This window comes from Caretta caretta, chromosome 28, assembly GCF_965140235.1.
Source record: "Caretta caretta isolate rCarCar2 chromosome 28, rCarCar1.hap1, whole genome shotgun sequence".
NCBI lineage: Eukaryota > Metazoa > Chordata > Testudines > Cheloniidae > Caretta > Caretta caretta.
Window position 1 is genome coordinate 1,945,987 of NC_134233.1, and position 26,440 is coordinate 1,972,426.

The 26,440-nt window shown below is 61.3% G+C and overlaps 1 protein-coding gene across 2 annotated transcripts; it reads right to left on the reverse strand.

Moving 5' to 3' along the window:
- Positions 1 to 16,016: 16,016 nt before the first annotated feature.
- On the reverse strand, positions 16,017 to 26,440 carry ACADVL (acyl-CoA dehydrogenase very long chain). Of its 2 annotated transcripts, XM_048833786.2 has the most exons (20): positions 26,272 to 26,437; positions 25,887 to 25,959; positions 24,815 to 24,883; positions 24,381 to 24,453; positions 24,122 to 24,186; positions 23,600 to 23,734; positions 23,334 to 23,478; positions 22,025 to 22,154; positions 21,720 to 21,845; positions 20,987 to 21,185; positions 20,670 to 20,774; positions 20,456 to 20,542; positions 20,250 to 20,312; positions 19,732 to 19,833; positions 19,273 to 19,370; positions 18,981 to 19,053; positions 18,664 to 18,736; positions 17,951 to 18,023; positions 17,540 to 17,615; positions 16,017 to 16,872 (listed from the first exon to the last, which is right to left on the reverse strand). In XM_048833786.2, the coding sequence occupies exons 1-20, from the start codon at positions 26,331 to 26,333 to the stop codon at positions 16,735 to 16,737; spliced, it is 1,965 nt and encodes a 654-aa protein (XP_048689743.2). In that variant the 5' UTR covers positions 26,334 to 26,437; the 3' UTR covers positions 16,017 to 16,734. The 2 variants fall into 2 exon arrangements, with proteins under 2 accessions (XP_048689743.2, XP_048689744.2); XM_048833787.2 differs by lacking the exon at positions 17,951 to 18,023 and having other exon boundaries at positions 26,272 to 26,440.

A 26,440-nucleotide genomic window follows, 5' to 3' on the forward strand; every position in this document is an offset into this window, starting at 1 on the left:
ACAAGCAGAGTGTGTGTGTGTGTGTGTGTGTGTGTGTGTGTGTGTGTGTGTGTGTGTGAGAGAGAGAGAGACACAGACACACAATTTGTGGGTGTGTAAGAGGCACAAGTAGTGTGTGTGTGTGTGAGAGAGAGAGAGAGACACACACAACCACCCTGGGTGTGAAACACAGACACAATCTGTGTGTATAAGAGACACAAACAATGTAGGTGTGAGACTCACAATGTGTGTTTAAGAGAGACATGGTCGGTGGGTGAGTAAGAGAGACAAGAAAAGTGTGTATGTGAGAGAGACAGACACAAATGGTGTGTGTGTGAGAGAGAGAGAGACAGACAATCAGTGTGTGTTTGTGAGACAGGGACACAATGTGTGTGCGCGTGCGTGTGAAAGAGAGAAAAACAACCACCCTGGGTGTGAAACAGACACAATCCGTGTGTGTAAGAGACACAATCCATGTAGGTGTGAGACACACAAGGTGTGTATCAGGGACACAATCGGTGGGTGTGTAAGAGAGACAAGCAGTGTGTGTGTGAGAGAGACAATCAGTGAGTGTTTGTGAAACAGAAAATCAGTGTGGGTGAGTGTGTAACAGACACACAATAAGTGTGTGTGTAAGAGAGAGAGAGAATCCGTGCGGGTGTGAGCCAGAGAGGCACAATCCGGGTGTGTAAGAGCCAGCCAGAGAGCCAAGGGGTGTGCCGGCCGGGGTCTGAGAGCGAGAAATCCCCTGCAGTAACCCACAAAACTGCCCACTGACCTGCTCACACCCACACACTCCTGACACACGGCCGGCTGGAGACTCCACCGCCTTCCACCGCCCCCTAGCGGGGACAGGCCCCTGCCCCATTCCCCGCCCCCCTGAGCCAGCCAGGCCCCGCCCTGGGGCCGGAGGGGAGCCGGCGCCCCCTAGAGGGGACAGGCCCCTGCCCCATTCCCCGCCCCCCTGAGCCAGCCAGGCCCCGCCCTGGGGCCGGAGGGGAGCCGGCGCCCCCTAGAGGGGACAGGCCCCTGCCCCATTCCCCGCCCCCCTGAGCCAGCCAGGCCCCGCCCTGGGGCCGGAGGGGAGCCGGCGCCCCCTAGAGGGGACAGGCCCCTGCCCCATTCCCCGCCCCCCTGAGCCAGCCAGGCCCCGCCCTGGGGCCGGAGGGGAGCCGGCGCCCCCTAGAGGGGACAGGCCCCTGCCCCATTCCCCGCCCCCCTGAGCCAGCCAGGCCCCGCCCTGGGGCCGGAGGGGAGCCGGCGCCCCCTAGAGGGGACAGGCCCCTGCCCCATTCCCCGCCCCCCTGAGCCAGCCAGGCCCCGCCCTGGGGCCGGAGGGGAGCCGGCACTCCCTAGAGGGGACAGGCCCCTGCCCCATTCCCCGCCCCCCTGAGCCAGCCAGGCCCTGCCCTGGGGCCAGATGGGAGCCGGCGCCCCCTAGAGGGGACAGGCCCCTGCCCCATTCCCCGCCCCCCTGAGCCAGCCAGGCCCCGCCCTGGGGCCGGAGGGGAGCCGGCGCCCCCTAGAGGGGACAGGCCCCTGCCCCATTCCCCGCCCCCCTGAGCCAGCCAGGCCCCGCCCTGGGGCTGGAGGGGAGCCGGCACCCCCTAGAGGGGACAGGCCCCTGCCCCATTCCCCGCCCCCCTGAGCCAGCCAGGCCCCACCCTGGGGCCGGAGGGGAGCCGGCGCCCCCTAGAGGGGACAGGCCCATGCCCCGTCCCCACACTCCTCCCCCGTCTCTCTCCCCATAGGTGTGAGGCTAAGATTAATCGCCATCACATCATTCAATTAACGACATCCTCCCAGGGGGCCCCCACCGCTCCCCCCAGCCCACAAACCGTCTTAATCACCCTCTAATGGAATCCAGCCGCTCCTGCCCCCCCTCCCCCCATGGCACCATGGGAAATGGGGCAGAAATGTTCTTTCTAGCTGAACCCCTTCCCACACGCCCATTGGTACCTCCCACCCCCCTACTGCTCCCCATTGGTACAGACCCGCCCACATCGCCCCCCTCCTATACCCCAATTGTTACATCCCAGTACTGATGCCAATGCCCCAGGGAAGCACTAGGGGGCGCTGCGGGGGCAGGGAGTGGGGCGGGGGACTCAGCAGGGGGCACGCTCTCCTGGCAGGTGGGGCTGGCCCCACGGCAGCGCTAGGGGGCGCTGTGGGGCAGGGAGTGGGGCAGGGGGCTCAGCAGGGGGCGCTCTCCCCTGACAGGCAGGGCTGGCCCCAGGGCAGCGCTAGGGGGGCGCTGTGGGGCAGGGAGTGGGGCAAGGGGCGCTCTTCCCAGGCAGGCGGGGCTGGCCCCACAGTGGAGCTAGAGATAATTTTTTTCAGACAGGAAATCGAAAGCTCCTGACCATTAAAGATCCCCCAGAACGCTCAGTCTCCAGGGGTTGGGGAGGGAACCCAGGAGTCCTGAGTCATTCCCACTGCAAGCGAGCCCATTCTGGGTCCTTAACCCCCCCACCCTGCACCCCTTCTTTTCTAATTCATAGACAGACAGATTTCTGAGTATGGGGACGGATGGATGGAGGGACGGACGGACGGCTGCGTACGGGAATGGAGGGACGGACGGATGGCTGTGTACGGGAATGGATGGATGGATGGATGGAGGGACGGACGGATGGCTGCGTACGGGAATGGATGGATGGATGGATGGAGGGACGGACGGACGGCTGCGTACGGGAATGGAGGGACGGACGGACGGCTGTGTACGGGAATGGATGGATGGATGGATGGAGGGACGGACGGACGGCTGCGTACGGGAATGGATGGATGGATGGATGGAGGGACGGACGGACGGACGGCTGCGTACGGGAATGGATGGATGGATGGATGGAGGGACGGACGGACGGCTGCGTACGGGAATGGATGGATGGATGGATGGAGGGACGGACGGACGGCTGCGTACGGGAATGGAGGGATGGAGGGACGGACGGATGGCTGCGTACGGGGTTGGCTGGCTGGACTGACAGCTGGGTATGGGGATGGACGGATAGCTGCGTATGGATGGATAGATGGATGGATGGATGGATAGCTGTGTGTGGGGCTGGATGGCCGGATAGAGAGATGGGGATGGACAGACAGACAGCTGCGTACAGGGATGGACAGCTTCATATGGTGGCGGACGGCCTGACAGCTACATATGGGGACAGATAGACGGACTGATGCATATGGGGATTGACAAATGGACAACTGCGTATGGGGTGGATGGATGGATGAATAGACGGATGGATGAACAGGTAGCTGTGTAAGGGGACGGACGGACGGATGGATGGATGGCTGTGTATGGGGACGGACGGACAGAGGGATGGACGGCTGTGTATGGGGACGGACGGATAGATGGATGGATGGCTGGAAGGATGGATGGCTGTGTATGGGGATGGATGGACGGACGGAAGGATGGGTAGTTGTGTATGGGGATGGATGGATGGACAGCTGTGTACGGGGATGGGCAGATAGATGGACGGACCGACAGACGGGTAGCTGTGTACAGGGATGGACAGACGGATAGCTGTGTACAGGGATGGACGGATGGTGTATGGGGCTGGACGGACAGATGGGGATGGACAGACAGCCGCACACTGGGACGGATGGAAGGACAGATGGAGCGATGCACACAGGGATGGACGGATGGGAGGACAGACAGAGAGCTGTGAATGGGGATGAACGGATGCATTGGGACAGATGGACTGACAGCTGTGTACAGGGATGGACGGACTGATGTGTATGGGGATGGATAGCTCTGTATGGGGACGGACAGACGGATGGATAGCTGTGTATGGGGATGGACGGATGGACAGATAGCTGTGTATATGGATGGATGGATGGATGGACGGACGGACAGCTGGGGATGGGAACGGATGGACAGCTAGGGATAGGTGGGGATGAATGGATGGACGGACAGCTGCGTATGGGGACAGACTGACTGACGGACACATACGGAAGTGAACCGGTGGATTTATGTATGTATGGACAGACGGATATTTATGTCTGGGGATGGATGGACTGATAGTTGTGTATGGGGATGGAGGGATGGATGGACGGACGGCCAGATAGCTATGCCTGGGGCTCGATGGATGGACGGATGGAGAGCTGTGTATGGGGATGCACAGATTGATGGACAGATGGACAGACAGACAAATAGCTGTCTAAGGGGATGGATGGATGGACTGGGGGACGACTGGCAAAAGGCTAATGTAGTGCCCATCTTTAAAAAAGGGAAGAAGGAGGATCCTGGGAACTACAGGCCAGTCAGCCTCACTTCAGTCCCTGGAAAAATCATGGAGCAGGTCCTCAAAGAATCAATCCTGAAGCACTTGCATGAGAGGAAAGTGATCAGGAACAGCCAGCATGGATTCACCAAGGGCAAGTCATGCCTGACTAATCTAATCGCCTTTTATGATGAGATTACTGGTTCTGTGGATGAGGGGAAAGCAGTGGACGTGTTGTTCCTTGACTTCAGCAAAGCGTTTGACACGGTCTCCCACAGTATTTCTGCCAGCAAGTTAAGGAAGTATGGGCTGGATGAATGGACTATAAGGTGGGTAGAAAATTGGCTAGATTGTCGGGCTCAACGGGTAGTGATCAATGGCTCCATGTCTAGTTGGCAGCCGGTATCAAGTGGAGTGCCCCAAGGGTCGGTCCTGGGGTGGTTTTGTTCAATATCTTCATTAATGATCTGGAGGATGGCGTGGATTGCACCCTCAGCAAATTTGCGGATGATCCTAAACTGGGAGGAGAGGTACATACGCTGGAGGGGAGGGATAGGATACAGAGGGACCTAGACAAATTGGAGGATTGGGCCGAAAGAAATCTGATGAGGTTCAATAAGGATAAGTGCAGGGTCCTGCACTTAGGACGGAAGAACCCCATGCACCGCTACAGACTAGGGACCGAATGGCTCGGCAGCAGGTCTGCGGAAAAGGACCTAGGGGTGACAGTGGACGAGAAGCTGGATATGAGTCAGCAGTGTGCCCTTGTTGCCAAGAAGGCCAATGGCATTTTGGGATGTATAAGTAGGGGCATAGCGAGCAGATCGAGGGACGTGATCGTTCCCCTCTATTCGACATTGGTGAGGCCTCATCTGGAGTACTGTGTCCAGTTTTGGGCCCCACACTACAAGAAGGATGTGGATAAATTGGAGAGTCCAGCGAAGGGCAACAAAAATGATGAGGGGTCTGGAACACATGAGTTATGAGGAGAGGCTGAGGGAACTGGGATTGTTTAGCCTGCGGAAGAGAAGAATGAGGGGGGATTTGATAGCTGCTTTCAACTACCTGAAAGGGGGTTCCAGAGAGGATGGTTCTAGACTGTTCTCAATGGTAGCAGATGACAGAACGAGGAGTAATGGTCTCAAGTTACAGTGGGGGAGATTTAGGTTGGATATTAGGAAACACGATTTCACGAGGAGGGTGGTGAAACACTGGAATGCGTTACCTAGAGAGGTGGTGGAATCTCCTTCCTTAGAAGTTTTTAAGGTCAGGCTTGACCCCCGGCTGAGATGATTTAGTTGGGGATCGGTCCTGCTTTGAGCAGGGGGTTGGACTAGACACCTCCTGAGGTCCCTTCCAACCCTGATCTTCTATGACTCTATGGACAGATAGCTATGTATGGGGATGGATAGCTGTGTAAGAGGATGGATGGCCGGACAGATATTTATGTATGGGGGATGGATGGACGGACGGAAGGACAGATATTTATGTATGGGGATGGATGGACGGACGGCCTGACAGATGGACGGACAGCTGCATACGGGGATGGATGGATAGATAGAGGGTGTGGGGGGGCGTGGATGGATGGATGGACGGACTGATAGCTGCGTACGGGGACGGATGGAAGGACAGATGGACCGAGGCGCACAGGGACGGACGAATGGAAGGACAGACGGAGAGCTGTGAATGGGGATTAACGGACGCGTATTGGGACAGACTGACAGCTGCATATGGGGAGGGACAGATGGACAGCTGTGTATGGGGATGGATGGATAGTTGTGTATGGGGATGGACAGATGGACGGACAGATAGCTGTGTGTTGGGGCGAACTGATGGATCCATGACAGCTGGGGATGGGGACAGCTGGGGATGGGGGACAGACGGATGGACAGCTGGGGATAGCTGTGCATGGGGCTCGACAGATGGATGGACAGATGGAGAACTGTGTATGATGATGGAAGGACGGATGGACAGCTGCGTATGGGGATGTACAGACAGATGGGTAACTGTTTATGGGGACACAGATGGATGGACGGACAGACAAATAGTTGTGTAAGGGGATGATGGATGGATGGACAGATAGCTATGTATGGGGATGGATGGATGGACAGATAGACAGCTATGTACAGGGATGGGTAGATGGATGTATGGATAGACGGACAGACGGATGACTGTGTATGGGGATGGATGGACGGACAGACAGATAGCTGAGAATAGGGCTGGGTGGACAGGTGAATGGCTGTGTATGGGGAGGGATGGATGGATGGCCGGACGGACAGCTATGTATGGGGAGGGATGGATGGACAGACGGATATTTATGTATGGGGATGGATGGATGGATGGATGGATGGGCAGATAGCCGTGTACAGGGATGGGTGGGTGGACAAACAACTGTGTATAGGGATGGGTGGACGGACGGACATTTATGTATGGGGATGGATGGATGGACTGATGGGCAGATAACCGTGTACAGGGATGGGTGGACAGCCGGACGGCCGGATAGCTCTGTATGGGGAGGGATGGATGGACAGACGGATATTTATGTATGGGGATGGATGGGCAGATAGCCGTGTACAGGGATGGGTGGACGGACAAACTGACGGATGGCCGGATGGATATTTTTGTATGGATGGACGCATAGCCGTGTACGCGGATGCGTGAATGGATAGACGGACGGACGGAAAGCCGTGTACAGGGGTGGACAGAGGGACGGGTGGATAGCCGTGTACGCGGGTGGCTGGACGGACGGAGGGACGGGCGGATAGCCGGGTACGCGGACGGGTGGTCGGACGGAGGGACGGGCGGATAGCCGTGTACGCGGGTGGCTGGACGGACGGAGGGACGGGCGGATAGCCGTGTACGCGGACGGGTGGTCGGACGGAGGGACGGGCGGATAGCCGTGTACGCGGACGGGTGGTCGGACGGAGGGACGGGCGGATAGCCGTGTACGCGGACGGGTGGTCGGATGGAGGGACGGGCGGATAGCCGGGTACGCGGACGGGTGGTCGGACGGAGGGACGGGCGGATAGCCGGGTACGCGGGTGGCTGGTCGGACGGAGGGACGGGCGGATAGCCGTGTACGCGGGTGGCTGGACGGACGGGCGGATAGCCGTGTACGCGGATGGGTGGTCGGACGGAGGGACGGGCGGATAGCCGTGTACGCGGGTGGCTGGACGGACAGGCGGATAGCCGTGTACGCGGATGGGTGGTCGGACGGAGGGACGGGCGGATAGCCGTGTACGCGGGTGGCTGGACGGACGGGCGGATAGCCGTGTACGCGGACGGGTGGTCGGACGGAGGGACGGGCGGATAGCCGTGTACGCGGGTGGCTGGACGGACGGAGGGACGGGCGGATAGCCGTGTACGCGGGTGGCTGGACGGACGGAGGGACGGGCGGATAGCCGGGTACGCGGGTGGCTGGACGGACGGAGGGACGGGCGGATAGCCGGGTACGCGGACGGGTGGTCGGACGGAGGGACGGGCGGATAGCCGGGTACGCGGGTGGCTGGACGGACGGAGGGACGGGCGGATAGCCGTGTACGCGGGTGGCTGGACGGACGGAGGGACGGGCGGATAGCCGTGTACGCGGACGGGTGGGCGGACGGAGGGACGGGCGGATAGCCGTGTACGCGGACGGGTGGGCGGACAGAGGGACGGGCGGATAGCCGTGTACGCGGACGGGTGGCTGGACGGACGGGCGGATAGCCGTGTACGCGGACGGGTGGGCGGACGGAGGGACGGGCGGATAGCCGTGTACGCGGACGGGTGGGCGGACGGAGGGACGGGCGGATAGCCGTGTACGCGGACGGGTGGCTGGACGGACGGGCGGGCGGATAGCCGTGTACGCGGACGGGTGGCTGGACGGACGGGCGGATAGCCGTGTACGCGGACGGGTGGGCGGACGGAGGGACGGGCGGATAGCCGTGTACGCGGACGGGTGGGCGGACGGAGGGACGGGCGGATAGCCGTGTACGCGGGTGGCTGGACGGACGGAGGGACGGGCGGATAGCCGTGTACGCGGGTGGCTGGACGGACGGGCGGATAGCCGTGTACGCGGACGGGTGGTCGGATGGAGGGACGGGTGGATAGCCGTGTACGCGGACGGGTGGTCGGACGGAGGGACGGGCGGATAGCCGTGTACGCGGACGGGTGGTCGGACGGAGGGACGGGCGGATAGCTGTGTACGCGGGTGGCTGGACGGACGGAGGGACGGGCGGATAGCCGGGTACGCGGGTGGCTGGACGGACGGAGGGACGGGCGGATAGCCGGGTACGCGGACGGGTGGTCAGACGGAGGGACGGGCGGATAGCCGTGTACGCGGGTGGCTGGACGGACGGGCGGATAGCCGTGTACGCGGACGGGTGGTCGGACGGAGGGACGGGCGGATAGCTGTGTACGCGGGTGGCTGGACGGACGGAGGGACGGGCGGATAGCCGTGTACGCGGGTGGCTGGACGGACGGAGGGACGGGCGGATAGCCGTGTACGCGGGTGGCTGGGCGGACGGAGGGACGGGCGGATAGCCGTGTACGCGGGTGGCTGGACGGACGGGCGGATAGCCGTGTACGCGGACGGGTGGGCGGACGGAGGGACGGGCGGATAGCCGTGTACGCGGGTGGCTGGTCGGACGGAGGGACGGGCGGATAGCCGTGTACGCGGACGGGTGGGCGGACGGAGGGACAGACGGACGGAGGGACGGAGGGCGGCGTAGGGGACGCCCGGCCCCCCGAGGCTCTTTACCTTGGCCCGCGCCCTGCGCGCAGTCGGGGGCTGCGAGTCCGTCACAGTGGCTTCGTAGACCTCCTGGATGTCTGGGGAGGGAAGACGCCAGGACTTTACTGCCCCGGGGTGGGGAGTTTTTCCACCCCTTCTGCCCCCCCCCCCGCACCCCACCACAGCGCCCCCTGCTGGCGGAGGCCAGGCCTGGAGGGGCCCGTGGTGCCGATCCGGCCGCGGGGGCCGGTTGGCTGAGCCGTAGCCAGGCCCGAGCCGAGCCACTTTGTCTGAAAGCTCCTTAGAGGCTGGTCCTCGGCCTCCTCCCCTGCCCCCAGCCAGGCCGGAGCTAATTAACGGAGATTTAACCCTAATTATAGCCCTGGGCCCCGGGCCACCGCCCAGGCATGTGGGGGGGGGGTCGCCCCACACCCTCGCACGGGGCTAAGCCAGGCGAGCCGGTTCGGGTTCACGTCAAGCACCGCCCCACCCTTTACGCCCCGCCCCCTTCCCCAAGCCCCACCCTTGCCGTTTCAGCCCCTCCCCCAGACTCCCCTTTACCGCCCGCCGCGAACCCCGCCCCACACAATCTGGGAGCCCCACCCCCTGCTCAGTCAGTCCCTCCCCCCTCCCTAAGCCCTGCCCCACACAGTCCCCCCCAACTACTACCCCATCCCCAAGCCCCGCCCCTTCCATCAGCCCCGCCCCCAGCCCCTAAGCCCCGCCCCCAGCCCCACACCTACCCAGCAGGGCCTGGAAGAGCCGGCTGTGGAAGATGCTGAGCAGGGTCTGGGCCTTCTGCCGGAAGCTCTGGTCCGCCGTCGGGCGCAGGGCGGCCTGGGCCTCTGGGGGGGCAGATGGGGGGTCAGGCGAGGCGTGGGGATGAGTGGGGGGGGGGCGTGCATGCAGCAGGGATTGTTTCTGGGCCCCCCCCCCAGAAATGGGGTGTGCAGGACTCCTAGGAGGAGGGCAGCAGCTGGTCAGGGGAGGTATTTCCGGGGGGCGCCCCGCCATGGGGCACGCCGGGGGGGGGGTGTTTCTGGGGCGGCCCCTGTGGTGGGGGCCGAATGTCCAGAGGGGGGAGGGTGAGAGGGGGCGTTTCCAAGGGGACCCCAGGGTGGGAGACATCTCTGGGGCGGGGCAGCATGGGGGGGACCCAGCAGTGGGGTGAGCAGACATGGACACACGCACACACCCCAAGTCACCGCTACCCCCCGTTCACCACCCACACCCACAAACCCTGTTCCCCCCCACACACCCCCCAAGTCACCGCTACCCCCCGTTCACCGCCCACACCCACAAACCCTGTTCCCCCCACACACACCCCCCAAGTCACCGCTACCCCCCCGTACACCGCCCACACCCACAAACCCTGTTCCCCACACACACACACCAAGTCACCGCTACCCCCCGTACACCCGCCCACACCCACACCCACAAACCCTGTTCCCCACACACACACCCCAAGTCACCGCTACCCCCGGTACACCCGCCCACACCCACAAACCCTGTTCCCCACACACACACCCCAAGTCACCATACAACACAACACAACACACGCCCCCTTGCCCAGACAAACCCACAACGCCCAGCATCTCCACACCCACCTCTCCCCCATCCAACCCCACACCACCACACAACCCTCCCCATCCAACCCCACAACACAACACCACACAAACTTCCACACACCCCCACTCTCTTATCCAACCCCACACTACACAGTACACAAAGTCGTACACCTCCACACTTGCCTCTCTCCTATCCTACCTCACAACACGACAACACCACACATTCACACCTGCCTCTCTCCCATCCAAACCCACATTACACAAACTCCCCCATCCAATCCCACAACACCACACATGCCTCTCCCATCCAACCCCACAACACTACACACCTCCACGCACACCCCCACTCTCTTATCCAACCCCATATTACACAACACAAACTCCCACACCCACCTCTCCCCCATCCAACCCCACACAACGTCGCACACTTCCATACCCGCCTCTCTCCCATCCTACCCCACCCCACACAACACACAAAGTCGCACACTTCCGTACCCGCCTCTCTCCCATCCTACCCCACCCCACACAACACACAAAGTCGCACACTTCCGTACCCGCCTCTCTCCCATCCTACCCCACACAACACACAAAGTCGCACACTTCCACACCCGCCTCTCTCCCATCCTACCCCACACCCTCTTATCCAACCCCATATTACACAACACAAACTCCCACACCCACCTCTCCCCCATCCAACCCCACACAACACACAAAGTCGCACACTTCCACACCCACCTCTCTCCCATCCTACCCCACACCCTCTTATCCAACCCCATATTACACAACACAAACTCCCACACCCACCTCTCCCCCATCCAACCCCACACAACACACAAAGTCGCACACTTCCACACCCGCCTCTCTCCCATCCTACCCCACCCCACACAACACACAAAGTCGCACACTTCCACACCCGCCTCTCTCCCATCCTACCCCACCCCACACAACACACAACGTCGCACACTCCCACACCCGCCGCTCTCCCATCCTACCCCACCCCACACAACACACAAAGTCGCACACTTCCACACCCACTTCTCTCTCACACTACCCCACACCCCCCTCTGTCCCTTACAGCCCCCCTCCCTGCCCCAACTCATACACACTCTCCCTGACAACCCAGCTCCTACACAACACACAAACCCACCTCTTCCCCTGTAGGCCACCCCAAACTTTGCCCTGTGCAACACAACAACACGCAAGCGCATTGCCCGGCCCCTCACGCCCATGGAGAACCCCCCACCCGGTGCCTGCTCACCCCCACACATGGCTCCTAGCTGGGGGCCCCCAGCTCTCGTGCTGGGGCAGGTGTGGGGGAGTTGGGGATAGCTCAGAGTGGGGCAGAGAGGTATCCCGGAGGCGCCGGGTTGGGGGGGGCAAAGGGGGTCCCTACCTCTCTGTTTCCTTGGCATCGCGGTGCCTGGCATGGGGGGGGCGCGTTGGGGGGAGACACACATGCTAATCCCGTAATCTGCCTTCCCAACAGCTGCCGGCTTAAAAGATTGGGAGCCCGGCAGAATTGTGGGTAGCGTAGTTTTGGCCGGGGGGGGGTGGGCTGCAAGACACAGCCATGCGGGGGGGGGGGGGGGGAGCAAGGGCAGGCAGAGAGGTCCTGCCTCTGGGGGGCACAGAGAGGAAAGTGGGGGATCCTGGCATGGGAGAGGGGTTGCAACAGAGGGGGTGGGAGTTTGCCCAGGACTGGGGGCGGGAGGGCAACTTGAAGCGCAATTCCAGGGGCGCTTTTTGTTTTCCCCCCCTAGCTTGGGCTCAAACTTTTTGGAAACGTTGAACCAGGGCAAGGCCCCGGGCGTTCACGCGGTGCCCGGCCCCGAGGGCCCATAAATATACCAGAAACTGACTTGGAAGAGGAGTGAAACTGCTCCTTGCACAGACTTTGCCAACCCCAAAGACCCGGGAGGCAGGCACACCCAAAATCACGAGATTGGCTTCAAAAAAATCACGAGATTATGTCAAAATAATAGACAGGGGGGGGGTTCTTTTTCTTTGCCAGCTGCAAGAAAAGAGCAAAGCAAAGGAAAGATAATGAATTTAAAGCTCAGTTCACCTTTGGAACTCCATGCCACATGATTATCCGACCAGCACACCATAGAAGTTGAGAAAAATTTTCATTCAGGACCCTAAAAATATTTATAATTTGCGTTCATTCACTTCGTCGATTAATATATTACATATAGACATAAAAGATTATCTTTGTAGATATTAGCTTTTATATTAAATATAACAGGGAAAGATGTTCTATTTATTAAAAATAGCTACATAATATTAAATATACAATGATGCTAAACCCAGAGTTGAGAGTTCAATCCCTGAGGGGGCCATTTAGGTATCTGGGGCAAAAACTGGGGAATGGTCCTGGTTTGAGCAGGGGATTGGACTGGATGATCTCCTGAGGGCCCTTCCAACCCAGATCTTCTATGTATTGTCTGTTATATTAAATACATATAAAGATGTATTGTCTTATATATAGATTACGCAACTTTAGAATATAATAATTAGTTAATATTCTAGGTATTTAATTTTAAAATATTAAATGTACAAAAGGACATTAAATATACATATATTTATCTTTATGTTAACTATAAATGGCAAGATGCATTTTCTTTACATATAAGCTATCAAATAGAATATACAACCATTATAGATTTATCTTGGCTAGTCTCTAAGGTGCCACGAGTCCTCCTTTCCTTTTTGCGAATACAGACCAACACGGCGGCTACTCCGAAACCTGTCTTTATATACTGTTAATTATATACATTAAATGTGTAAAGATCTGTTATACGCAATATACAACACAAGAGGTGCTATCTTTATGGATGTTAGAGATAGTAAATATTGTTATATTATAAAGATGTATATTTCATCTTAAATATTAATTATATCCATTCGGTTTATAACTGCATAGAATATTAAATTATACAGATCGTATTTGTTAAATTAAATATATAGAAATATGTATTTTTACATATATTCTGTATCTATAATCGTAAAAACAACATCCAGCTATTTAATTAAAAATACGTATTCTCTTCCCATGTATTAGATATCTATAATATTGAAGGAAATACACCATTAAACTAAAGTATAAAGATGTTTTATCTTTCTATTAAATACACACACTAAATACGCAACCATTAATTATAAAGCTGAATTGGCTTTACTTATGTTAAATATCAACACTCAATATAATACACAATCATCTTAAAGATGTATTATCCTTACATCTATTACATATCATAGAATCATAGATTATCAGAGTTGGAAGGGACCTCAGGAGGTATCTAGTCCAACCCCCTGCTCAAAGCAGGACCAATCCCCCAATTTTTGCCCCAGATCCCTAAATGGCCCCCTCAAGGATTGAACTCACAACCCTGGGTTTAGCAGGCCAATGCTCGAACCACTGAGCTCTCTATAATAGAGAGGCTGAGGGAACTGGGATTGTTTAGCCTGCGGAAGAGAAGAATGAGGGGGGATTTGATAGCTGCTTTCAACTACCCGAAAGGGGCTTCCAAAGGGGATGGATCTAGACTGTTCTCAGTGGTAGAAGAGGACAGGACAAGGAGTAATGGTCTCAAGTTGCAGTGGGGGAGGTTTAGGTTGGATATTAGGAAAAACTTTTTCACTAAGAGGGTGGTGAAACACTGGAATGCGTTACCTAGGGAGGTGGTAGAATCTCCTTCCTTAGAGGTTTTTAAGGTCAGGCTTGACAAAGCCCTGGCTGGGATGATTTAATTGGGGATCGGTCCTGCTTTGAGCAGGGGGTTGGACTAGACACCTCCTGAGGTCCCTTCCAACCCTGATCTTCTGATTCTAATATCAAATGCAATATACAACAACCGATTATTATCTTAATTATAAACGTATAGTCTTTACATCAAATTATATACATTGTATTAAATATACTAATCTGTATTATCTGTTTATATAAAAATGTATTAGTTCCATGTACATGTGAAAATATACAGATTACAGTAATGTATATCAAGTTCTCTTTATATTAAATTATACATACGAAATGCACGAGGGAAAGATTTCCTTTTACACCACATCGGCTACGTAATTACCGACATCACATTAAACGGGCCCCCCCCCGAACGCAACGTAAAAGAAACGACCCGCAAATCACCGATCTTGCCGTGAAAAGGTGCAGTTTGGCCCAAACGGCGTGGTTTGGGCTGGAAAATTCGTGAAAGGGCCTTCAACCAGCCGACGGCCAGTCGCCCCTCGCGGTTACGAATCGGTCCCTCCTTCCCGACGTCCGGCCTGGCTCTTCCGCGCTCCGCAAGACTCAAGAGCGGGTTGACCCCCGGGGTTTTCTCCCTGCCAAGGGCTGTAGACACGGGACCCCACAGGTCGCTGCGTTTCCAGACGCCAAACAGCTCACAAGCCGGAAGGCATTTTTACCCAGCCCTCCGCCTCCTCTCTGTACCCTCTCCAGCATCGCCACTGATGATTTAAACGGCACACGCCTCAACTGGAGGCCGTCTTCTGGCATCAGGCTCACCGATACCAGGGTAAATCGTCTCGTTTTATGCCATGGAGTTGAGCTGATAACTAGTGGAACTCCTTGTTACAGGACACTGAAGCAGCCACGGGATTGCTATAGCCAGGGATACCATTTCTATATCTGGTGCGGATTCCCCACCGTGTGATGATGTCTGAGCCCAAGACAGTGGCATGGAGAATTATGAGAAGGGTTGTTAACCCGCGGGACTCCCTGCCACATGATGGTTGGTGAGGCACCCACTTGGGATGCTTACATAGATCATGAGAACCTTGGATTGACTTTCAATCCAATTAATTAGAGCCAGGACCAAATAATGAGGGGTGGGGATGGGACAGAAATAGCGGGGATTGGGCAGTGACAGGATACGGGGCTAGGTGGGCTCATAGTCTGATCCAGGATGGCAGGGAAGGGCCGGGATATTGAGCCCCGCATGGTCCATTTCTGCCACACAGTGATTTAATTCCCTTCCCAGCCCCCCACCCCTCCACAGACTCCTCCAGAAGGTGTCGTTAACCAGCGGAACTCCTCACCACATGGCTGCATCATGCCGTACACAAGTAGCAATTCCTTTTCTCCCAATTGGCTCCCTGGAAATAAGCAGCTCCACACTGGAATCAGTCGGGCACATCCCCAGGTGGTGTAATTAAGGGGGGGATCAGGATACACTGCTCTAACCACTAGCCCCCACTCCCCTCCCAGAACCAGGGAAAGAACCCAGGAGTCCTGGCTCCCAGCCTGCCCTGTTCTAACCCACCAGGCAGAGAACCCAGGAGTCCTGGCTCCCAGCGCCCCCTGCTCTAACCACTAGCCCCCACTCCCCTCCCAGAGAGCAAGGAGAGAACCCAGGAGTCCTGGCTCCCAGGCCCCCTGCTCTAACCCCCCGAAACCCCAAAGGGCTCATTCGGATCCTGACCCCACAACTCCACCCGAAGGTCTGAACCCCAGCTCCCCCCAAAATCCGTCTCCCCCCCTCCCGCCACAGCACAGGGAAGTCCTGGTTGTAACACATCCAGTCATCCAAAATATTCTATTTATTTTTGACAAGGAAACAGCGGCCGGGCCAGGCTCTCCTGTAGGGATCAGGGTGACCCCATTTCTGGGGGCACCCCTGCTTGGAGGGCATCAGTGTCGGGGTGCCCACTTTTCTCCCACAAGTGCGAGATGTGTGGGCAACTCTGCCCCCCCAGCCTGGCACCTTCCCCACCCCAAAACCGACTGGCCACTGGGGGAACATAAAGCAGCTATGGCTGGTTAAAGCTCAGATCTATCCCCGGGGCAGGGGAGAGGGGAGCCTCGAAACTCACATTTCCCTCCATGGGGCTGCCTCAAAACAGACATTTCCCCCCTCCTTGGGGGAGCCTCGAAACACACATTCCACCTCCTCGGGCAGTTCCCCCCACCTCCAGGGTAGACATTTCTCTCCTCCTACACGGCAGCTCCCGCCGCTTCCTCCAGAGCGGCCTCGAAACACACATTTCCCCCCATCCTCAGGGGAGCCTTGAAACAGACATTGCCCCCTCCTCCAACAGGGGCACGTTAAGGCATTTCCACAGCAGAAGAGCTACGTCCCAGAGGTAGCGTGTTAGGCTGGGCGTATTGGAGGAAGGGAAAGCACCCCACTATTCGCCCCCCCCTTTCCCAGACGCTTCAGGGAGGGGGCAGAAGTGTGTGCTGGGAAGTGGGAGGGGCCAGTTTGGGGTCACAGTGTCCCAGGCGGAGCTGTGTCGGGGCTCAGAAGCCCAAGGGGTTGGGGGAGACCACACCCCCGTTCTCCACCACGGCCCGGGAGATGCCCCGCAGCTGCCGGAAGGTGTGCCGGGCGCTGTCCGTGCTGAGCGGGCTCAGGGTGGCCATGAGGCGCTCGTAGGCCTGGAGCGAGACAGGAGGGGAGGGGTGTGAGATAGGCAAAGGCGTCCCCGCGCCCCCCCAAATCCTACCCATCCCCTCACCAGCACCCAGCAGGAGGGAGGGGGAAAGAGATGCATGGATGGGGATGGAGGGAAGGGGAGGATAGAGAAAGGGATGACAGAGGCATGGAAGAAGAGGGGGACGGAGGAATCGAGGAAAGACAGATGGAAGAAGGGGGGACAGAGGTGTGGAGGGAGGGATGGAGGTCGGGAGCGGGGACAATTGGAGGGATGGAGGGAGGAACGGAGGGATGGAAGAAGAGGGAGAGAGGTGCGGAGGAATGGAGGGAAGAAGGGGGGACAGAGGTGTGGAGGGATGGAGAACGGAGATGGATGGAAGAGGGGGGGACGAAGGGAGGGAGGGAAGAAGGGGGACGGAGGTGTGAATATAGAGACGGAGGAATGAAGGGACAGAGGTGTGGCGGGAGGGAAGAAGGGGGGACGGAGATGTGGATCGAGAGACGGAGGAATGAAGGGACGGAGGTGTGGAGGGGAGGGGGGGCGACTGGATGGAAGAAGGGGGGGGGACGGACGGACGGACGGGCGGGCTGCCGGAGGGAGAACCGGGAGGGCTGGATCCAGCAGACACCCTGCGGCCCGAGGGGGCTCCGGAGCCGCCCCCCACTCACCTCGTCACACCAGGTCTCACACAGCAGCTTTTCGTGCTGGGCAGTGGGGTGGGCCTGGGCCAGGGAGCGCGACGCCCTGGGGGGGGGAAGTGACCCATTAGAACCGGGGGCTCCCCAAAAAATTTGGGGCTAAGAACCCCCTTAGAAACACACAGAAAGGCCCCCCGACCTGCTCCCGCAGAGGCCCCCAGCCCAAGGGGTGAACCACTCCCCCCACAGGCCCCCTTGGGACGGAGGGGGGGACACCCCAGACCAGCCCCCCCACCCCCCTCATTAGCCCCCCTGACACCCCTACCTCCCACAAACCCCCCTCCCCAGCTCCCTCCACCCTCCTGTTCCCCCAGCCAGCCCCCCCACGCCTCCTCCCCCCCCTTCTCCACCCCATCCCGTGCCCCCCGCCCCGGGCATCACCGGGACAGCAGGACCACCATGGCGTAGAGGTCGATCGCCCCATCCGCGACCCGCTTCAGCACGAACTGCTCGTCTGGGGGGGGGGGGGGGGAAATGACGGGGGGGGTCAGTGCAGAGCCAGCCCCTGCTCCCCCAAAACAACCCCTCTTCCACGCTCTTCCCCCGCTGCACCGATCCCCACCCCTCACTGCCCTGGGGGGCCCCCCCAAACCTTCCCACTCCCCTCACTGCCCTGGGGGATCCCCAGCTTTTCCCACCTCCCAGCCATGGGGGTCCCCCAACCCCTCACTGCCCGGGGGGCCCCCAAACCTTCCCAACCCCCCCAACCCCTCACTGCCCTGGGGGCCCCCGAAACCTTCCCGCTCCCCTCATTGCCCTGGGGGATCCCCAGCCTTTCCCACCTCCTAGCCATGGGGGCCCCCTAAACCTTCCCATCCCCCAAACTTTTACTGCCCTGGGGGGGCCCCCTTCCCCAGGTGCACTGATCCCCCCCAAACCTTCCTTCTCCCAGCCCCTCACTGCCCTGGGGGGTCCCCAACCTTTCCCACCCACAACACAGTGGGCCCCCCAAACCTTCCCGCCCCCCAACCTTCCCACACACGCTGAAGCCCTACAGATGGGGGGAGAAAAAGAGGCAGCGAGCCGGGACCCCCCTCCCCCAGCCAGCCCTATTTCGCCCCCTCCCCTACCCGGGGTCCCCCAAATAAACTCACCCACGATTTTCTTGCCGTATTTGAGCAGCAGCTTCTCCACCGTGGCACCAAAGAGATCGACCCCACGCACCAGCTGGGGGGGGAAGGAACGGGGTTGGGGGGGGCAGAATTAGCGGGGGGGGGGGGGGCAGACCTACATCTGCAAATATCCCCCGCCCCCAAGATCCACCCACCACCCCATAATAGGGGGCCTAACGGGGGCAGTGCGAGTTGGGGGAGTTGGAAGGGAGGGGCGGGCGGGCGTCATTGCAAGGGGGGAGGGGATTTGAGGCAGGGTCTCCCCCCCCCCATTCCCCCCCCTAATTCCCCAGACTCACCTGCTCGGCGCTGGGGTCCAGGTCGGGGTGCACCACGTCCCTCAGGGTAAGCCCGGATCCCCACCCGGCTTTCCTGGGGGAGGGGGGGGGGGGGAAGACAGACGGCACGTGACGGACCCCCCCCATACAAGAGGGCAGCCCTCCCAGCCCCCCCTCCAAGGACCAAAACCTCCCATCCAGGGAGCCCCCCCCACCCCTGGGGAGAGTGAATCCCTCCATAGACCCCCCCCCCACCCCCACAAGCTTGAGCCTCCCCCCATGGACCACCCCCCGGCCCCCCCCCCACCGGTACCTGCGCAAGCGGAGGGTCGCCTCCCGGGCCAGCAGCCCCACGTTCCCTATGGGGCTTTTCAGGGCTCGCTGCAGCCCCCGCAGCTGGTTCCCGGCGTTCTGGGGAGAGGGGGAGGGGGGTCAGTGACCTGGGGGGGCACAGACACCCCCCCCCAGAGAGGAACCAGCCCCCCCACCCCATTCCAGGTTCTCCTTCCCCCCCAGCAACCCCTTACCCTGAGGTCTCCTGTCTGCCCCCCAACACACCCACAAGACACCCCCCCACGGATCATCTCCCGTCCTTTCCCCCCTGAAGGCACAGCCCCCACCTCCCCCGCAAAGATCCCCGCCCCACACCCCGGCCCCCATATCCCCTCCCCCCACACGGCCCCCCCATGAGCTCCACCCCCAAAATCCCCTGCCCCCCACAGCCCCCCCTTTGATAGCCTCAAGTTGCCCCTCCCCGCCCCCCCCACCCCACCTGGAAGCCGTTCAGGGCCACGAAGAGCCGCAGGATGTCGTTGGTTCCCTCGAAGATCCGGAAGATCCGGAGATCCCGCATCACCCGCTCCACGCCCGCGTCCTGGGGGTAGGGTGGGGGGCCACGTTAGCCGGGGGGGGGGGGGCGGGGTCCTGGCACCGGGGGTAGGTTGGGCAGGGGTTCGGGGGGGAATATCCCGGCACCAAGGGGGGAGGTCGGGCAGGGGTTGGGGGGGCAGATCCTGGTGCCAAGGGGGGGGGAGGATTCCCGGCACCAAGAGAGGGTGGGGGCTGGGGGGGCAGATCCTGGTGCCAAGGGGGGGGGGAGGATTCCCGGCACCAAGAGAGGGTGGGGGCTGGGGGGAAGTCGGGCAGGGGTTGGGGAGGTTAGAGGGGATATCCCGGCACCAGGGGGGCAGGGGTTGGGGGGGAATCCTGGCACCAGGGGGGCGGGGAGAGGTCGGACGGGGGTTGGGGAGGATCCCAGCAATGGTGGGGGGGGCAGGTATCTCCACTCACCTTCATGAACCCCGTGCCCCCCATAATCTGGATACACTCGTCCGTCACCGTCCAGGCGGCTTCCTACGAAAACCAACCCATAGCCTCACGGTCAGGTAACCGCCCCACGGCACCCCCTGCCGGGGGAAGATGGGGTACCCAGGAACCCATGCCCCCCAGCCCCACCCTAGCACCCCGCCCCCATTCCCCACCCCACGGAGCCTCACCGAGCCAAAGATTTTGCTGATGGCTGCCTCGGTCTGGAAATCGGCCGCTCCTTGATCCATGTTGGCGCTGATCATGTACGCCATGGACTGCACGGAGGGAGAGAGAGAGCAACGCAGCTGAGATGCGGCCACCTCTGGGGCGGGGCGGCTGGTGACCCAGGGACCCCTCGCCCGGAGCTGAGATGGGGTCACCTCTGGGGCGGGGCGGTCTCACCTCAGTGACATACTGCAGCATGGCCATACGCGCCAACTTCTCCTGGATGGCTCCAAAATTGTGGATTTTGTCCCCAAACTGGGTGCGATTGGCTGCATGCTCCACCTGTGGGAGAGGGAGAGAGAACCCAACCAGCAGGGTGCAAAATTCCCACAATGCAATGGGGTGGCGGGCGGATTTCCCACAAGGCAGCAGGATCACGCAGTGCGTGTGTGTGTGAGAGAATTCCCACAAGGCAGAGGGGTCACCAGGGGAAGACTGGGGGTCACCAGGGGGAGGATGCTGTGGGGGTCGGGGGTGGGGGGGGACACACTCACGGCCTTGCCGATGACGCCCCGCATGGTCCCGGCCAGCGCGGCAGCCATGCCGAACCGCCCGTTGTTGAGGATGTTCATGGCCACCTTGAACCCGGAGCCCGGCGGCCCCAGCACGTTCTCTGCCGGAACCTGCACGCCCTCGAAGTGCACCTCGGCCGTGTTCGACGCCTTGATCCCCATCTTCTTCTCGGGGGGGCCGCTGCAATGGGGGAGGGCGGGGGGTTAGTGGGGGGAGGGGGGGCTCCGACGCCCGAAAATACAGCCCCCCGAACGTACACCTCGAAATAAAGACACCTGCCAACTCCCCCAATGCAGACATGGCCAACGTCCCTCAAAACCTATGCCCTGAAATACGGCCCAATGCCCCCCGAACCTATGCCCTGAAATACAGCGCCCCCCCCCCCAACACCCTCGAAAAGGTACACCCCAGAACACCCCCAAAATATACCCCACCCCTGAAATACACACCAGTGCAAATGCCTCGGAAACATACACCCCAGTGCAAACACCCCAAATGTACACCTAAGAACGCACCCCTGCCATATACACCACCTCTGAAATACACCCCACCACAAAAGCCATGCTATGCCCGGACACTCCAAAACCCAGGGGCCTACCCTCCAAAATATGCCCCCAACAAATACCACCATTCCCACAGATGCTCCCTAGCTGTGCCTACTGCTCCTGCCCCCGATCCGCTCCCCCCGCTGGACTGAGTTTGGGGAATACTCACTGGGTGACCCCCCCAAACGCTCGCTCCACGATGAAGGCCGTGATCTTCTCCTTCACCTCGCCCGTTGCCTCGTCCTTCATGGGGGTCTTGGCGAAGACGGTGAAGAGGTCAGCCAGCCCCCCGTTACTGTGTGGGGCAGAGATGTGGGGAGTCAGAAATGCGGGGTATGCCTGGGAAGGGGGGAGGCCAGCCCTGCCAGCCAAGGGACAGCGCCCCACCAAGGCTGGTATTGACTGCCAGGGGAGAGCGCCCCCGCCGAGTCCCCAACCCCGCGCCCCACAGCACCCCCTAGGGCTGGGGAGCACCTGATCCAGATCTTGCCCCCATCCAGGGTGTAGTAGGAGCCACAGGGGCTGGGCCGGGCTGTGGTGCGGATGGAGGCAGCATCCGAGCCACTGGACGGCTCCGTCAGACAGAAAGCAGCAATGGTCTCTCCTGGGGAGGTGAGGTGGGGGGCGAGGTTACACGCTGGGGGGGGCGATGCCCTTATGGAGCCCCTCCCATGCATTAGGCCACTCTCCCTTTTGTTAGGCCCAACCTGCCCACGCTCCCCAAATCCTCCTCTAGCTTGCTCCCGTACCCCCCGCTATCGCCACCCCTCCTCCCTGCCTCGCCAATCCTCCCGTACCCCCCCGCTACCGCCGCCAATCCTCCCGTACCCCCCGCTATCCCCGCCCCTCCTCCCTGCCTCGCCAATCCTCCCGTACCCCCCACTACCCCAACCCCTCCTCCCTGCCTCGCCAATCCTCCCGTACCCCCCGCTACCCCAACCCCTCCTCCCTGCCTCGCCAATCCTCCCGTACCCCCCGCTACCCCAACCCCTCCTCCCTGCCTCGCCAATCCTTCCGTACCCCCCGCTATCCCCGCCCCTGCTCCCTGCCTCGCCAATCCTCCCGTACCCCCCGCTATCCCCGCCCCTCCTCCCTGCCTCGCCAATCCTCCCCTACCCCCCGCTATCCCCGCCCCTCCTCCCTGCCTCGCCAATCCTCCCCTACCCCCCGCTATCCCCGCCCCTCCTCCCTGCCTCGCCAATCCTCCCGTACCCCCCGCTACCCCAACCCCTCCTCCCTGCCTCGCCAATCCTCCCGTACCCCCCGCTACCCCAACCCCTCCTCCCTGCCTCGCCAATCCTCCCGTACCCCCCGCTATCCCCGCCCCTCCTCCCTGCCTCGCCAATCCTCCCCTACCCCCCGCTATCCCCGCCCCTCCTCCCTGCCTCGCCAATCCTCCCCTACCCCCCGCTATCCCCGCCCCTCCTCCCTGCCTCGCCAATCCTCCCGTACCCCCCGCTACCCCAACCCCTCCTCCCTGCCTCGCCAATCCTCCCGTACCCCCCGCTACCCCAACCCCTCCTCCCTGCCTCGCCAATCCTCCCGTACCCCCCGCTATCCCCGCCCCTCCTCCCTGCCTCGCCAATCCTCCCCTACCCCCCGCTATCCCCGCCCCTCCTCCCTGCCTCGCCAATCCTCCCCTACCCCCCGCTATCCCCGCCCCTCCAATCCTCCCATACCCCCCCCGCTATCCCCGGCCACCTTTCCCAGCCCCCACACCCCTGTCTTTTCCCCGCCCCACACCCCTATCACTCCCCCTTAAACCCCACTCAGCGCCCCTCACCTGTGGCCAGCTGTGGCAGGTATTTCTGCTTCTGCTGGGGCGTCCCATAGAGCAGCAACCCCTTGAAGCCGATAGACTGATGGGCCCCCAGCGTGATCCCCACGCCCAGGTCATGCAGCCCCACAATCTCCACCAGCCGGGCATACTGTGGGGAGAGGGGTGAGCGCAGGGCTGGCCAGCCGCCCCCTTGGGGGAGGCACGGACCTTCCCCACTAAGGGGCGCCGGCTGGGTCAGGGGAACGGGGAACGGGGGGGGCATGTCTCACCTGGGTGTTGCTCAGCCCCAGCCCCCCCAGCTCGGGGGGGATCTGCAGCCCAAAGGCCCCCATCTCCTTCAACCCCTGCATGGTCCGGTCCTCCACCCGCTCCAGCGAGTCGTTTGCCACCGGGTTGTTCACCTCCTGGGGCGGGAGGGGAGGAGAGAGGGGGAGTCCAAGGGAGGGATCCTCATCCAGGCTGCTGCCCACCCACCTGCACCCCCCCACACACACCGTGCCCTCCAGACTCAGCCCTGCCTGCTCTCACACCAGCCTTTCAGCCTGCCCCCACAAACGCAGCCCTGCCCCACCCCACTGCTTTTCTGCCAACCTTCCAGCTCAGCTCCCTGCAAACTCAGCCCCTTCCCCTCACTCATGTTTCCCCCCAGCCCCCCCAAACACAACACAAGCCCCTCCCCATGTCTCCCCCAGCCCGGCCCCCAACTCAACCCCTTCCCCATATTCCAGGTCTTCCATTTCAGCCCCCACAAACTCAACCCCAGCCACCCCCCAAACTCATCCCCCCTTCACCTGGAAGAAACGGCTAACGGGTCCAACGAGCTCCTTCAGGAACTGGGCCTGCTCCTCGGTCAGCACTGAAGGAGGGAGCGGGTTGGGGAGTCAGGCAGTGAGTGATGGGGGGGACCTATGGAATTGGGGGGGTTGCCAGCTCCCTGCCCCTAACTTCCCTCTCCTCCCCCTTGGAGTCACCTCCCAAGCCAATGGGGCAGCCCCTGCAGCCCCGCTTCCTCCAAGCCCCCCAGGACTTCCCCCCCCAGTTCCCCTTTACCTGTGGGGTAGGGGAACACCTGCTCCGTGCTCATCCGACCCTGGAACATCCCCACAGCGAAAGACTTTGACTCCTGGGGTGGGGGGACAGAGTGAGGGCAGGGGCAATCAGGGTCTTGTCCCTCCCCTTTGGGACCCCCCAAATCCCCCTTGAACCAGGGGAAAAATGGGGGGCCAACCCTCCCATGCACCAGCAAGCCCTGCCAATTGCTCTCCAACCAGAGAGGCCCCCCCCCGCCCCCACATCAGACCCCGGCGATACTCCCTCTAACTTGGGAGGGGGGTTGGGAACCAAGCCCCCCCACACACAATCCCCCTCGAATGGGGGTGGGGAATGAGGTCAAAGGAGAGAGCAGATCCACAACCCCCCGCCCCCCCTTACCACCCCGGGATCCTGAGGGTTAATAACGGGGTTTTGCGGTGCGACAGAAATACCTCCAGGATGGACTTGGCCTTGGAGACGGTCTGGGAAGCCGTCCCTGCTCCAGCCTTATCCAGCACAGCCTGTGAGTGAGACAGCGAGTGTCAGTGAGGGGCTGTGGGTCGGGAGTGAGGGGCACCGGCAGAGCTGGGGGGGCAGGGCTGGGCTGGCAGGGGCTGCGGGTCAGGAGTGAGGGGCACCGGCAGGGCTGGGGGGCAGGGCTGGGCTAGCAGGGGGCTGCGGGTCGGGAGTGAGGGGCACCGGCTGGGCTGGGGGGGGCTGCGGGTCGGGAGTGAGGGGCACCGGCTGGGCTGGGGGGGGCTGCGGGTCGGGAGTGAGGGGCACCGGCTGGGCTGGGGGAACAGGGCTGGGCTGGCAGGGGCTGCGGGTCGGGAGTGAGGGGCACCGGCAGAGCTGGGGGTGGGGGAGCAGGGCTGGGCTGGCAGGGGGCTGCGGGTCAGGAGTGAGGGGCACCGGCAGAGCTGTAGGGGGGCAGGGCTGGGCTGGCAGGGGGCTGCGGGTCGGGAGTGAGGGGCACCAGCAGAGCTGGGGGTGGGGGAACAGGGCTGGGCTGGCAGGGGCTGCGGGTCGGGAGTGAGGGGCACCGGCAGAGCTGGGGGTGGGGGGGCAGGGCTGGGCTGGCAGGGGGCTGCGGGTCGGGAGTGAGGGGCACCAGCCGAGCTGGGGGGGGCCCCAGGGCTGGGATACCTTCCGTACCCCTTCTCCAGTATAGTTCTCCAGGGGACCAGGCCAGATGTTTACGCCTCCCTTGGACAGCCCCCCCCCCCCGCCGCCTCCGGCCCCAGCTGTCACTTTTCCTCTAAATACTTGTGTCCCGTGACTCATCCCAGAACAACAAAACCTTTCGCCCAGATTCCCTGGCACAGACCAGATTCCAGGTAACGGGCAGGGTTTAAACCGGAATGCGGCCACCTCTGGGGCAGGGTGGCCAGTGATCCGGGGCCTCCTCGCCCGGCGCGAGATGCGGCCACCTCTGGGGCGGGGTGGCCGGTTAACAGCCTCACTGGGATTTCGGGGCAGGACAGGAGAGAGTGATGGTGACGGTGGGGATCCCCACGGGCTTACCTCGGCAGCATGGGTGCTGTACAGACAGGGGTTCAGGGGGGTGGGGTACGTCGTGGCCAGGGCCCCCCCGGAGCTAGGAAGAGACAGGAACAGGTCAGCGGTGAGGCCCTATGGGGACAGAGGGACAAGCCCTTCCCCCGCAGCTCCCCCATTTCTGACCTCCCCTATGGAGTCACCCCCCCCCCCCCAGCTAATCCAGGTCACCTCCTCCTCTCCCCTCCCCCACTCTCACAAAATGCCCCCCAATTCCCCTTCCCCACCCACCTCCTACTCCTGCCCCTCTGCAGCTCCCCCTCCCCTGTCCCCCAGCTCCCCCCGCCCCAGTTCCCTCCCCCACCCTTACAATGCCCCCCAATACCCCAGGTCTCTCTCCCTCCCCCCTCACCCGCGGGGGGGCTGGCGCAGGAGTCGCAGGCACAGCCCGGGGGCTGCTCTCGCTCCCTGCATGGCGACGGGCCGTCTGGCCGCCCCACCCCGCAAGGTCACCGGGGCCCCGGCCGGCCCCGCCCCCCACCCATGGGTGGGGGGAGGGGCCTGCCTGGGGAGGGGAATCC